Genomic DNA, 14788 nt, shown 5'->3' on the forward strand with positions numbered 1-14788 from the left:
GAAGAGGGAGATGAAAGTCATGATGAAACTGACTGCACTCAAGATTCCAAGTGGAGCTCTGATGTAAAGATGTTTCCTGTCATGAGCAAGAATGCACTGGAAGTCAAGGCAAGCTAGCTTACATTTTCTGTAGTTTCTACACTTCTCTGTGCTCTTAGCTCACTGCATCATACGCCACATATCAGGCAGCCAGTACCTATTTGTTAAATGAATGTATAAATCAATGAATGTCCCAGAAGAATCTATTGAAAAGTTCCTTGGAGCTCAGGAAAACTAAATCTGAAGAGGATATTATGCCATGATAAATACTGAATTGCAATGGATGCAGCTGACAAGTAATGAGGACCTTTCAGTGTTGACCAAGGCATGGGTGCGAGAAAGAAATCACCATGAATTCCTGAGTCCCAAGTAAGGGAATGGTGATCAAATGGGCTTTCACACTCTGGAAAATTCAGCCTTGAGAAGAGTCATAAGATCAATGCTGGCAAAGTAAATTCAGTTTACTAGAGAGGACTAGATGCCCAATGAGAGAGGCTCTTAGCTTCTGCCAACTTCAAAAAGGGTTTGAATTCATTTATGGAATTGCATTGTACATAATAGGAGAGGAAACGTAAAATAAAAAACATGAGTAAATTACTATAGTAAAGTAGATACCAAAATGAAAGTTAAAATTTAAACATACAAATGACTAGTTTTTAATTGGAAAAATTTGAAACAGCTACTACATTAAAACATCCACAAGGTAAAATATTTTGGAATAAATAATCAATTTGAAGAATATAATAGAATAGTTACCTTAAAGAGAAAATATGTCTTGCCTGTGTGCGTGAAGTCACTTCAGACGTATCCGACTGTGCAACCATATGGACCATAGCCCTCTAGGCTCCTCTGTCCATGGGATTCTCCAGTTAAGAATACTCAAGTGGGTTGCCATGCCTTCCTCCAGGGGATCTTCCTGATCCAGGGGTCGAACCCGTGTTTATGTCTCCTGCATTGGCAGGTAGGTTCTGTACCACTAGCACTGCCTGGGAAGCCCCCAAAATATGTCTTGGTCAATATATTTAGTTAAGACTTCTTGCAGTAACCATACTGGGAAACACTTATTGTCACTTTTTTTTTTTTTTTTGATAGGAGGAATAAGAGAAATCATATACCTTTGTCTAGAGAAACAACCTAAAACCATGAGCTCAAGGTCATGGGAAGGTAATGATAGACAGAAGAACAAAGATCACATGGTCTACATACTTCATTTTTGAATAACTAAATTTAATGAAAAGCAGGAACTTGGAGATTCTAGATGATTGGGTGCTGGCCCATTTCCTCTTCAGGCTCAAACATGAGATGCTCCGTGTTACCACGATTGTTTTCTATATGGTTTGTGTAATCTCCAGAGTTCTAAATACAGTTTCTATCAAGTACAGCTTCTAAGTACAAATACGTTTTCCTCCCCTGCATTGCCTAGCGTTACTCCATGGCTGTGTGTCCTTTCTATGGCAGGTGCGCTTTGGAAGATGGCTAATAGAAGGGAGTCCTTACGTGGTTCTCTTTGACATTGGCTATTCGGCTTGGAACCTGGACAAGTGGAAAGGAGACCTCTGGGAAGCATGCAACATTGGCATTCCTTATCACGACCAGGAAGCCAATGATATGCTGATCTTTGGGTCATTAACTGCCTGGTTCTTGAAAGAGGTACTGTTTACTGTAGAGCCCCACGATAGACGAGAAGCACATTGCTGTAGCCAGTAATGATCCTCTGGTTTTCAAGGTAGTTTTGAGATGGCACCATTATTAATTGTTTTATTGACATATCAAAGGAATCTGAGAAAATGCCTTCTTGTAGCTCAATGGGGATTCTCCAGGCAAGAATACTGGAGTGGGTTGCCATGCCCTGCTCCAGGGGATCTTCCCAACCCAGGGATCGAACCCAGGTCTCACACACTGCAGGCAGATTCTTTACAGTCTGAGCCACCAGGGAAGCCCTGTGACTGAATACCAGTCTTTGAAACATGGTGATAATCATGCTTATTAATATTCACCGTATGTCAGGTTTAACCAGAACAATGTGGGTAAAACACCCAATTATATTTCCTGCTACATAGGTAATATCCAGTATATATGCAAGAAAAATGCTCTACATCATGGACTAAGTACATGCGTTCCAGCATCAGGGGAGTAGAAAATGGCTTGAAATATTTGGTTTTGTTCATGCATGAGTGCTTGTGTGGCTGCAGTGGCTCTTAGATCTTTCAATCATTTACTAAAGGGTGAAGTGATCTCAGCAGTTGCTAAGAAGTCCACAGCAGTGAAATACTGTGTAGAAGCAAAACAACAATAAGAGCCTTGGAAATCAGTCTTTGTGAAATGAGCCAAGTCTGTACTCAATTCCTGAAAGGATGGCAGTAGGATTTCTTCACATTCCTTGCATTACCTCAAGATGATTATGCTTTGCTTAAAAATAAAAAAATTAAGAGCATCTCTGGCAAAGTGGGACTGTGTTCTAAGAATAAATCACAGAGCTGTATATTGGCTGTGTGTCCCCTTTACCAGCATAACTTCTTTCTGACGAAGCCAACAGCCATAAAGGGCGTGTAGGTTATTGCAAGATATAAAATACAGTTTGTGAATCTTTACTGCTTATCTACAGTACTGCTACTACAGTACTGCTTATCTACAGTACTGCTACTACAGTAGTTTATATACAGTACTGTGTATCTCTTAATCCCATACTCCTAATTTATCCCTACCCACCACTGTTTACCTTTTGGTAACTCTAAGTTTGTTTCTACGTGAGTGTGTTTCCATTTTGTAAACAAATTCATTTGTGAATTATATTTAAATTTCCCTTAGAAATGATACCTCTGTCTGATTTACTTCACTTAGTATGATCATCTCTACTGCAGCTATGTTGTTGCAAATGACAGTATTTCATTCTTTTTATGACTGAGTAATATTCCATTGTATATATATGCCATGTCTTTATCCATTCATTGGCTGATGGACATTTAGGTTGCGTCCAGGTCTTGGGTATTGTAAATAGTGCTGCTATGAACACTGGGGTGTGTGTATCCTTCCAAATTAGAGTTTTCATCTTTACCAGACATATGCCCAGGAGTGGGATTGCTGGAGTGTATGATAGCTCTGTTTGTAGTGAAACAAAGTAACTTTAAGGCTAAGAAATTGGTGCCTTGCCTAGTGTTAGAGTTAGACCTGGGATTAGATCTGGGTCCTCAGTGTGTTACTAAATTTCTATTTGACTCTAAGCAAATCTCTTTTTCCCCCAGTCCCATATTCTTAAAATAATAATATACAAATGGTGCTACTGCTAAGTCGCTTCAGTCGTGGCCAACTCTGTGCGACCCCATAGACGGCAGCCCACCAGGCTCCCCCATCCCTGGGATTTTCCAGGCAAGAACACTGGAGTGGGTTGCCATTTCCTTCTCCAATGCATGAAAGTGAATACAAATACAAATAAGATATATTAAAAATAATATTAATAATATAAAATAATGATGTATATAATAATAATATATCAGCTAAAATGTTTTTGGCTCTAAGTAGCAGAAAATCCAAGTAAGACTGACTCAAAACATGAAGTCATTACTTTTAATTTAAAAAAGAAGATTGTAAGTGGCTTGTCCCAATTGATTCAGCTGTTCAGTGAAACTTCTAAAACTTTGTTGCTATTAATCATTCATTCATTCAATGAATATTCATTGACCACCTACTGTACATTTATTCTAGGAGTCCCCTCTGTGAATGCAAAAATAAATCTGATCCATATTGAAAAAGAGGATTAAGCCATAAACATATATGGGCTTTATGAACAGGAAGCTAAATTCTAGAAAACCCTTATAGTTGCTAAATCTGCATGGTTTATATTCAGATTCCTTTTAATTGTACTAAAATTTACAAGCATAACAACTTTCCTTTTTCTGTGGACTATGAGTAAGATCAAACTTCATCCTGAACTTTTCTACAAGCTTCTTGTCTGACCTAGGTGACGGACCATGCTGATGGGAGACACGTCATTGTCCAGTTCCATGAATGGCAAGCTGGGATTGGACTGATCCTTTCTCGAGCTCGGAAACTGCCCATTGCTACAGTCTTTACCACCCACGCCACCCTGCTTGGGCGGTATCTCTGTGCAGCTAACATCGATTTCTACAACCACCTTGATAAGGTAATTAGCTCTACCACCCTCGCCACCTTTCTTTCCGACTCTTGAAGCTGAAGGATGGGAAGTATTGATCTTCACCTTTCATCTGTCATCCAGATGGCAGAAATGCCCTTTTGACCAATCAATATTCATGACACAGCTTCCCCTGAGCGGACTGAGAGCTCATAAAATTTAACTTTGTTCAGAGTGCAGCCGAGTGTAGCGGGGACAGGCCAGATGTCTGTCCACTTTGAAGTAACAGACCCAAGATCCAAAGGGGCCTGGAAGACGTCAGCCACTGCAGCCCTGAGGTTGGGCTGCTTGGGAAATAGCAATTAATAAAAACAACTAATAATATTGATCAGGTTTTATTAGTTGTTTTTTAAGGAACAAAATCATAATATATAGTTATATATCAATATTATAACTTTATCCTTTCAATAAAAAGTCAGTGTTCATATCACACTGTCTTCAAATATGATTGCATATCTCCCCAGCTTAAAGTAAAGAGCACTCTTTGTAAGCATAAGTAGCTTTTTGTTTCCGTGATGGGTTTAATAAAAATTTGTCACTTCTTTTCTCTGGTCATAAAATTCCACATAGCCGTAAGGAAAAACAGTGTGAGAAATATGTGATTTTGCTTTGCTTATGTAGAAGAATTGGTGTAAGCAAATGCCTATGTGTGTTTGTTTGTTTTGTTTTCACAGTTTAACATAGACAAAGAGGCTGGGGAAAGGCAGATTTATCACCGGTATTGCATGGAGCGCGCTTCCGTCCATTGTGCTCATGTTTTCACCACAGTTTCTGAAATTACAGCAATCGAGGCAGAACACATGCTGAAGAGAAAACCTGGTAATTATTATCCCTGAGTTTGTCATCGATCTGTGATAATTTTGAACAAAAATGCATAAAATAAGAGGAAAACTGCACTATCACTACTCAAATCTTTATACATATTTGAATTCTCATTTTCAGTAGCTTTGTTGAACACTAAGCTATATCTGGAACATAATAGTATACAATCTGTGCTTGTTGAATAGTCTATGTTTAAAATACTCTAATTGTGAGCTGGGTTGTCATGATGACTTCCTGAGTTTAAGCAAGCTGAGTTGACTTCTCTATTTTAAGAAAATGAATGTCAGGAAAATATCAGAAACATGTGTGAGAATTCACCAGTCCTACATCTTAGAACATTGCCTCATTGGGCCTGTTTAGTAGAAAACTGTTGTTTTACTTCTCCCAAGATTTTCTTGCAAGGTTTTCTGGGAACTAGCCCCAGACCCATCCCAAGGTTACAATGCCAAGAGGTATGTTCATAAAACATGACCCTGTCACCTGGCCACAGCTGGTTGGTCCAGAGGTGGATACCTGGTATAAGTTGGCTCAATCAGAATGGTTTCATAATGCGTCTAAACAGATGAGTTTGTTTGAATAGTCTTGTATAATAGAAGCTTGGAAGCTGTTGGTAGTGTCCACTTCCTATGTTGCATGAGATGCAAAGAAAGATAAGCTACAGTGAAGTAAATTAAGAAGCAGAAACAGATTGAGAGAACTCTAGATTCTCCACAGTGATTTAGACCATGGTTTAAATTAATTCCTGAGGCCCAGCTACATCTTTGCCATCAGACACTCCAGCATCCTAATAATAATTCCTTCTTGTAATAGTTAAATCCGTGTTAGTAGATTTCGCTTGTGCTGTGCTTAGTCACTCAGTCATGTCTGACTCTTTGAGACCCCATGGACTGTAGCCCGCCAGGCTCCTCTGTCCATGTGGATTCTCCAAGCAAGAATACTGGAGTGGGTTGACATGCCCTCTTCCAGGGGATCTTCCCAACCCAGGAATCAAATCAGGGTCTCCTGCATTGCAGGCGGTTTCTTTACCAGCTGAGCTACCAGGGAAGCCCAGATTTCTCTTACTTGCAACAAAACAGTCCTAATTAATACGTTTTCCATGCTTAATTCCTGTGGTCTTATCTCTAGTTAATTAATCTTTCTTTTGTATACCAGTTTAACACCTAGAGAAAGCATTAAAAAGTTCTACATAATTACAAAGGAAGAAGCAATCTAAATAGTGGCACCTGAAGATCCTGTACTGGTCTTTATTCTTTCCAAAGGTTCTCTTGAATCCACTTTGCTTCTCACACACGTGTCTCTTGCAGGAGTTTGCTTCAATATGCTCACTTGTTTCTTGGATGTTACTTTTTTTTCCTGTCATCAGTATCCTTTTCTGTGCTTACAAAAATGCTTTGTTTTTTCCTATTCTGAAATTTAAAAAAAAATTTCGCTTAAGACCACTACCCTCTTAGATGTCTGCATAATCTCATCTTTCCTCCTGCTATCAAGTATTTTACAAAAATAATCCATAGTTTTTCCACTTTTTAGAGCCTCTTCAACTTTAACTTCCGATCTCCAACACTTGATCTAAAATTGCTTTTTCAAAAATCACCAGGTTCACAATTCTGTAACTTTTTTCTTCCTTGACATTCTTTGGCAATTAAAGGTGGCAGATACCTCTGTCATTCCTTATTTGCATGACATTGCACATTCTGAGGTTTCTCAAATATTCTTTTCTAGTGTCTCAACAGTTTCTCTACTAACTTCTGTCTGTTGTTTTTGCTGCGTCTAAATACAATACCCATGAATTCAACTCAGTAGGTGATTTCCATCATGTATTCTGAGCAGTCTTTATCTTTCTTGGCATAGACCACTATTCTGAAAAACCAAAAACGTCTCCCTACCCAAGCAACAAAATCTTCTAGGCAGAAAGAATCAGTTATGTGTTGGAATAAAGGACTACTTTTCCAATATTCCTTATGGACAGAACACTCTTCACACATTTGACTAAAATAAAATGACAAGAGGTAGTTTAACATGGATGGACTTAGAGGCTGTCATATGGAGTGAAGTAAGTCAGAAAGAGAAAAACAAATACCATATATTAATGCACATATGTGGAGTCTAAACAAATTGGTATAGATAATTTTATTTAGGAAAGAGAAATAGAGACACAGACATAGAGAACAAACATATGGATACCAAGGGGGAAAGGAGAGGATAGGAACTGAGGGATTGGGATTGACATATTTATGCTACTGTGTATAAAACAGATGGACTTCCCAGGTAGTCCTAGTGGTAAAGAACCCACTGGCCAGTGCAGGAAACATTAGAGACCTGGGTTTGATCCCTGGGTCAGGAAGATGCCCTGGAGGAGGACATGGAAAACCACTCCAGTATTCTTGCCTGGAGAATCCCATGGACGGCGAGCCTGATGGGCTACTGTTCGCTGGATAGCAAAGAGCTGGACATGACTGAAGTGATTTAGCGCACATGCACGTATACAATAGATAACTAATGAGAACCTACATGAATTCTACTCAGTGATTCTATGTGGTGATCTAAATGGGAAAGAAATCCAAAAAACAGGGGAGATATATATATATATATATATATATATATATATAGCTGATTCACCTTGCCATACAGTAGAAACTAACACAACACTGTAAAGCCACTTTACACCAATAAAAATTAAAACAAAAAAGGAGTTCGTTTAGCACACAGCATAGTTAAGGGTAAAACAGGTGGAGACAGACAGCATGGCCTTTACCCATGTGTTCTGGAACAGATTCTGGAACAACTCTGTGTCTCAGTTTCTGCCTCTGAAATATCACTTTGCTCCACTGGTTGTTGCAGGGATTAAATGAGTTACATTACAAGGCATTTAGAGCAGTATCTAATGCATAGTAAGTGATCGGTAACTGAAAACCCTTAACAATGACTATTTTTGCTATTGGTCTATTACATAATACCCATTACTCAATGCTATTTCAGTCAGATCCTCCTGATTATCTATGTCAGCGATTCATTATGGATTTTTATAAACTTCCACTTCTATTATAGTCAGAAACTAGAAATGTTAATAGACACCTAACTTGTTATTGTTGTTGTTCAGTTGCTAAGTCGTGTCCAGCTCTTTGTGACCCCATGGACTGCAGCACTTTAGGCTTCCCTGTCCATTACCAGCTCCCGAAGCTTGCACAAACTCATATGCATCGAGTCGGTGATGCCATTCAACCATCTCATCCTCTGCCTCCTCCTTCTCTTTCTGTCTTCAATCTTTCCCAGCATCAGGGTCTTTTCTAGTGAGTGGGCTCTTCGCATCAGGCGGCCAAAGTATTGGAGCTTCAGCTTCAGCATCTGTCCTTCCCATTAATATTCAGGGCTGATTTCCTTCAGGAGTGATTGGTTTGGTTTCCTTGCTACCCAAGGGACTCTCAAGAGTCTTCTCTAGCAAAATACTGTTGTTTTGGCAGTGCTGCCCTCTCTCAAAAGAGACTTTTCATGAGGATTTTACTTTGCTTTTCCAGATGTAGTTACTCCAAATGGCTTGAACGTTAAGAAATTTTCAGCTGTACATGAGTTTCAAAATCTCCATGCTATGTACAAGGCCAGGATCCAAGAGTTTGTTCGAGGTCATTTCTATGGGTATGTTTTTCTATATTAAAAAAAAATTACCCTGTGATGTTAGGGATCTGGGGTATAGAGAAAACAGGGTTGTTAAAGTAAATGTTTATCTTTCCCAGTCCCCTTTGTACTTTAACAGAACTCCTGTGTACATTTTGTTGCTGTTGCTTTCTTTCATTGGAAACTGTTTTGTTTTGTTTTAGTCATCTGGACTTTGATCTTGAAAAAACGTTGTTCCTCTTCATTGCTGGGAGGTATGAGTTTTCAAACAAAGGAGCTGACATCTTCTTAGAATCCTTATCCAGGTTAAACTTCCTGCTGAGGGTAAGAATGCTCTAGAACACGAAACAGTGGTTTTGTAGAGAACTTTGTTCTGTGGAAAGTAAAGAACTTCCTGGCTTTTTAAAAAATATATGATTTTGAAGACTTAAAATGATAGCTTTATTTTAAAAATGCTTTTGGTCTTTCAATTATCATATTTAAAATGATAAATATGATCACCACACTCTTTGCTCATGTATTTGTCTAGGATGTCAGGTATTTTTTAAAGACAGCTACAAACTTATCATGTTATATTGGGTATATAGCCAATATAATAGTATGGTGTTTTTTTTTTTAAAGAATCATAGAAGCAAAATTTTATTGGAAATGCACCCCAAAGGACATTTTATGTTAATTTAAAATTTTTTCAAAATTCTACTGATATATAGTTAATTTACAATGCTGTGTTAGTTTCAGGGGTATGGCAAAGTGATACAGTTACGTGTGCTCTGTTGCTTCCGTCGTGTCCAACTCTTTGAGACCCTATGCACTGTAGCTCACCAGGCTCCTCTGTCCGTGGGATTCTCCAGGCAAGAACACTGGAGTGGGTTGCCATCCCCTTCTCTAGGGGATCTTCCTGATCCAGGGATCATCCCAGGACTCTTGTGCCTCCTGCATAGCCAGGCGTGTTCTTTACACTAGTGCCACCTGGGAAGCCCTGATTCAGTTATACATATATATAAATGTATATATTCATTTTTTACATTCTCTTCCTTTATATGTTATATATGTGCCATGTTTTAAGCTGACCACATAGCATCCTCTTTCCCACCTATCCCCCAAGAGTTTGTAGACAATTGAAAGATACAGAAAAATCAAGCAAACAGAAAGTAAAGAGAACAAAACTTTGTCTTTTTAAAAGTTGATAGATTTAATGCACTGTGGTGACCTGAATGGGAAGGAAGTCTAAAAGAGAGAAGATATTTGTATATGTATGGCTAATTCACTTTGCTATACAGTAGAAACTAACACAACATTGTAAAGCAACTGCTGCTGCTAAGTCGCTTCAGTTGTTTCCGACTCTGTGTGACTCCATAGACGGCAGCCCACCAGGCTCCCCCATCCCTGGGATTCTCCAGGCAAGAATACTGGAGTGGGTTTATAAAACAATTATACTCCAAAAAAAATTAATTTTAAAAAATACTATAATGGGAGATATGGCTTGGTTGCATGGCATAAATGGGCTTCCTAATATTGGGACTTGGTATTAAATTTTGTGGTATTAGACATCTGATCACAGACAGCCCTGGCCATTTCCATCCCTTCCAACCAGAAGCCTTCAGAAAAACATGTGCAACATGACTGACAGCCAAGCAGTTGTCCTCGTAGAATGGGGCAGACACACACAAACTCTGTTCCTCTCCGAACTTACTAGCCATGCCTCTACTCTGAGATCTGAAAGCCTCCAGCCATGAAGCTAGGAGAGGTCCCACCACACAGAAACACAGAGGAGTTTCCCACTCCCAAATACGGAATGATTGTTTGCTCAATAGGTTAGATTTGCTCAGAATCTTAAAATAGGTTGTGAACTGTTGTTGTGTGAGCATGTTCAGTCATGTCTGACTCTTTGTGACCCCATAGACTGTAGCCCACCAGGCTCCTTTGTCCATAGGATTTCCCAGGCCAGAATACTGGAGTGAGTTACTCTTTCCTTCTCCAAAGAATCTTCCCGACCCAGAGATCAAACTCATGTCTCTTGTGTTTCTTGCATTGGCAGGTGTATTCTTGTAATAGGTTCTGAACTAATCCAGCAATAAAACCTGTGCCAACGGAAGGACTGCATCATAGATACTGATGAAAGTTATTGGCTTTTATTCTCGTCCCATCATACAAAAATATAGAATACATAAGGAAAATAGAAGAGGTCAGTGTAGAAGTCTAATTTTATTGAGATGCTGAGGCAATCCAAAATTTCCTGAGCTCTGTATAACTTTCCCATTCAGTTTTTATTTCTTGGATGTAGATTTATCACTGTCTTAGCCCAGATATTCCTGGGTGGTTCAGAGAGTAAAGAATCTGCCTAAAACGCAGGAGAGACAGGAGTTGCAGGTTTGATCCCTGGGTCAGGAAGATCCCCTGGAGAAGGAACTGGCAATCCACTCCAGTATTCTTGCCTGGGAAATCCCATGAACAGAGGAACCTAGCAGTCTACAGTCCAAAGGGTGGCAAAGAACCAAACATGACTGAGAGGCTAAGCACATACACTGTACCAAGTATTTTAAGAGATTACTAAAATCACATTAGTAAACATCCATGCTTATAAAATAGGGTTGAAGACCAGAAAGATTATTTAAGAATAAACTGGAATAATCTTATTTCACAGTATTTTCTGATATGTATCTATTTAACAAGCTTTATAGATGGACTCACAGCTATATAAAAATGTCATGTCTAGAGACATTATTAATTTATCTTTACATTTATTAAATATTCGCTTTATTTTTAGATGTGAAGAAAAAGTGAATTTCTCTTATTCTAGACATGAAAGATAATTACAATCCTTGGAGAAATCAACATAAGACATTTTCTTTCCATATAGTACATTTAGTCTTTAATGAAAGCACACTGCCTACTCCTGGGGTGTTTCCTGTTCTATGGCTCCTGTAGATGTTTTAAATAGAATATAAGGTCCCAGAGGGCAGAGACCACAGATTAGATGATAGTGCCCCACATTCAAGAGTCAGTCATTTCAGAATATAAAAGCATTCATCAGTTCACAGTTTTAAGTAAGTTTACACTTTCATTCCCACAGCTCTTTGGCATGTCATTTCTTTCTGAGAAACTTCAGGTCAATAATATTTTGGAATAGGAAAAGTAAACAGATTGTAGAGTCAAAAAACACTAGTTTAAAAAAACAAAAGAAAGCATTAGTTTGACTCCCAGTTTTGCCAATAACCTGTGATAGGAGCTCAGAAGAAGAATCAAAAGTCTTGTGCCTCTCTTTTGAAATTAATGATGAGAGTGAGAGTTAGGCTTGGGTTAACTTATGTGTTTAAAGCACCCAACACAGTAACTGCTACACCAAAAGTTCTGAGTACCCATTCTGGTTCCTTTATGGTTGAAAAAAACAAAATGCAACATCATGAGAATCAAGACATTTAATGGAAAAATGTTAATAATCTGCTTGTGCAAATCCATGTAAATTAGCTATAAGACGTAGAGTAAACCCAAACGAAATCCTCATTAACTTTCCAATCTGGAATTTTAACATTTGTGTTATCTTTTATGTTATTTTTTAACCACAGAAAACCATAGTGCTATCAGTAGCAATTGCTATATATTTTAGATGATGGATGTGATGAAATTATTCTGTGTGGATTTTTAATTGTTAATTGTCAGATCTTAGTTGAATGTCATATTTAAATTTTCTGAAGAAGCTTAAGACAGTGATGTATAATTTCTTTGTCAGTCATAAATAAGTATTCTTATTCTCTCAAGATGTTTCAAAGCACTATTTGTCACAGTTTAAGGTCCAGCTGTCACATGGTTTATTTTATCTTTGATAGTTGACTCTGTTGTGTTTTCTAACCCCTCATTAGATGCATAAAAGTGACGTCACCGTGGTGGTGTTTTTCATTATGCCTGCCAAGACAAATAATTTCAATGTGGAAACCCTGAAAGGCCAGGCAGTGCGCAAACAGCTATGGTAACCTCATATCTTGTAAATATTCTCAAGCAATAGGTGTAAAGGGATTTTTTAAAGTGCATGATTTATGATCTATTTCCTTGAACTATTTTTTCCCCTTAAGATTATAATAGCTTACATACTACTCAGTTCTCTTCTCATTGGGTTCCTTTGTTAAATTTTGTCATGTCTATAAAACTGTGTTCATATAAAAATGTTGGAACGAGCTACTGTGGAAGGATCAGGCCTTTGTAGAAATCTTTAAAGATGGGTCAGATTTTTAAAAAATTTATTATGGAAATGTTAAAACATATGCCAAAATAACGAAATTAGTATCATGCTTCCCCTCTCCCCCGTAGGCCAGACTCAACAATGATAAATGTTGACTTAAAAAATAGTTGCAACCTAAAAATTGAGAGTTATGTTTTATTTGCTGGGAATATTTAAAACTTTGAGCCCGTGAGACAGCATCTCACGTAACCCTGAGAGAACTGCTCTGAGGAGGCCAGGAGAGGAGCCAGATTATATAGAAGTTTTGCAACAAAGGGCAGGTAGTCTGAACATCAAAAGATTATTGCTAATAAAAGAAAATCAGATATCTCCAGTTAAGGAACTTAGTGCTTTTCTTTGTATGGGAAGATGCAGGAGTCTGGACTCACTGAAAACATTCCTTTGATAGAAACCTCACCTATCTGAGGCTAGTATCCAGTGCTTTTCACATTCTGAGCTCCCTTGGGACTCACAGTAGGTAGTGACTGCAGTCTGATGGCTGCTAGATGGCAGGTATTATTCTCCTTCCTGAGTTTCCTTAGGGCTCACCATCTCACACTGGGGACTGCAAATTGCTGATGACTGTGACATCCTTGTTTACTGATATGGCAGGAAATACTCCATTTCTCATAAACAAATTCCTCATATTATATGGGTACCTACACACACTTCCTCTCCCTTCCCCCAACCTTCTCCTGATTATCATCAAGCCAAAGAAAGTTACACTCCCCGCACTGGTCAGGATGTTCAGTTGCCTCAGCTCTAGAGGTGTTAACTCAGGCTAAACTGGCAAAAAAGAAAAGAACAAAAGAGGTTATATAAAAGAGACCTGCAGTTTCAAAGAATGCATTGACAGAACACCATCGTGGCAAAGAAAGACGTAAAAGGGTGACATTGTTTGAGTTGTGTATCTTTCTGTTCATACAGGGACACTGCACATTCTGTGAAGGAAAAGTTTGGAAAGAAACTGTATGATGCATTATTAAGGTAGGAGCTTGGAACACTACACCGCTCAAACATTTAGGGCTTTACTACTGAGACAAGTATTTAGACACTATACTTATTTTGTTCCAAATATAAAAGAATTAATAGCCTTTGAAGATTCTTCAAGCCAGGCTTCAACAGTACCTGAACTGTGAACTTCCAGATGTTTAAGCTGGTTTTAGAAAAGGCACATGAACCAGAGATCAAATTGCCAACATCCGTTGGATCATAGAGAAAACGAGAGAGTTCCAGAAAAACATCTACTTTTGCTTTATTGACTACGCCAAAGCCTTTGACTGTGTGGATCACAACAAATTGTGAAAAATTCTTAGAGATGGGAAGAGCAGATCACCTTACCTGCCTCCTGAGACATCTGTATGCAGGTCAGGAAGCAACATTTAAAACTGGACGTGGAACAACAGACTGGTTCCAAATAGGGAAAGAAGTATGATAGGGCTGTATATCGTCATGCTGCTTATTTAACCTATATGCAGAGTACATCATGCAAAATGCCAGGCTGGATGAAGCACAAGCTGAAATCAAGATTGCCAGGAGAAATATCAATAACCTCAGATACGCAGATGACACCACACTTACGGCAGTGAGCAAAGAAGAGCCAAGAGCCTCTTGATGAAACTGAAAGAGGAGCGTGAAAAAGTTGGCTTAAAACTCAACATTCAGAAAACTAAGATCATGGCATCCAGTCCCATCACTTCATGGCAAATAGATGGAGAAACAGTGGAAATAGTGTCAGACTTTATTTTGGGGGGGCTCCAAAATCACTGCAGATGGTGACTGCAGCCATGAAATTAAAGACACTTGCTCCTTGGAAGAAAAGTTATGACCAACCTAGACAGCATATTAAAAAGCAGAGACATTACTTTGCCAACAAAGGTTCATCTAGTCAAGGCTATGGTTTTTCCAGTAGTCATGTATGGATGTGAGAGTTGAACTATAAAGAAAGCTGA

General features: G+C 38.6%; 1 protein-coding gene across 1 annotated transcript in view; it reads left to right on the plus strand.

Annotated features, from left to right (window-relative positions):
• GYS2 (glycogen synthase 2) overlaps positions 1-14788 on the plus strand; it is a 57612-nt gene that overhangs the window by 17596 nt on the left and 25228 nt on the right. The window contains exons 3-9 of the mRNA XM_005680786.3: positions 1498-1689; positions 3998-4180; positions 4864-5008; positions 8524-8641; positions 8824-8944; positions 12481-12587; positions 13764-13823. Of these exons, the coding sequence (XP_005680843.2) occupies positions 1498-1689; positions 3998-4180; positions 4864-5008; positions 8524-8641; positions 8824-8944; positions 12481-12587; positions 13764-13823 (926 nt within the window). The remainder of the gene's footprint in view (positions 1-1497; positions 1690-3997; positions 4181-4863; positions 5009-8523; positions 8642-8823; positions 8945-12480; positions 12588-13763; positions 13824-14788) is intronic.

Source organism: Capra hircus, chromosome 5 (assembly GCF_001704415.2).
Source record: "Capra hircus breed San Clemente chromosome 5, ASM170441v1, whole genome shotgun sequence".
In the NCBI taxonomy this organism is placed as follows: Eukaryota; Metazoa; Chordata; class Mammalia; order Artiodactyla; family Bovidae; genus Capra; species Capra hircus.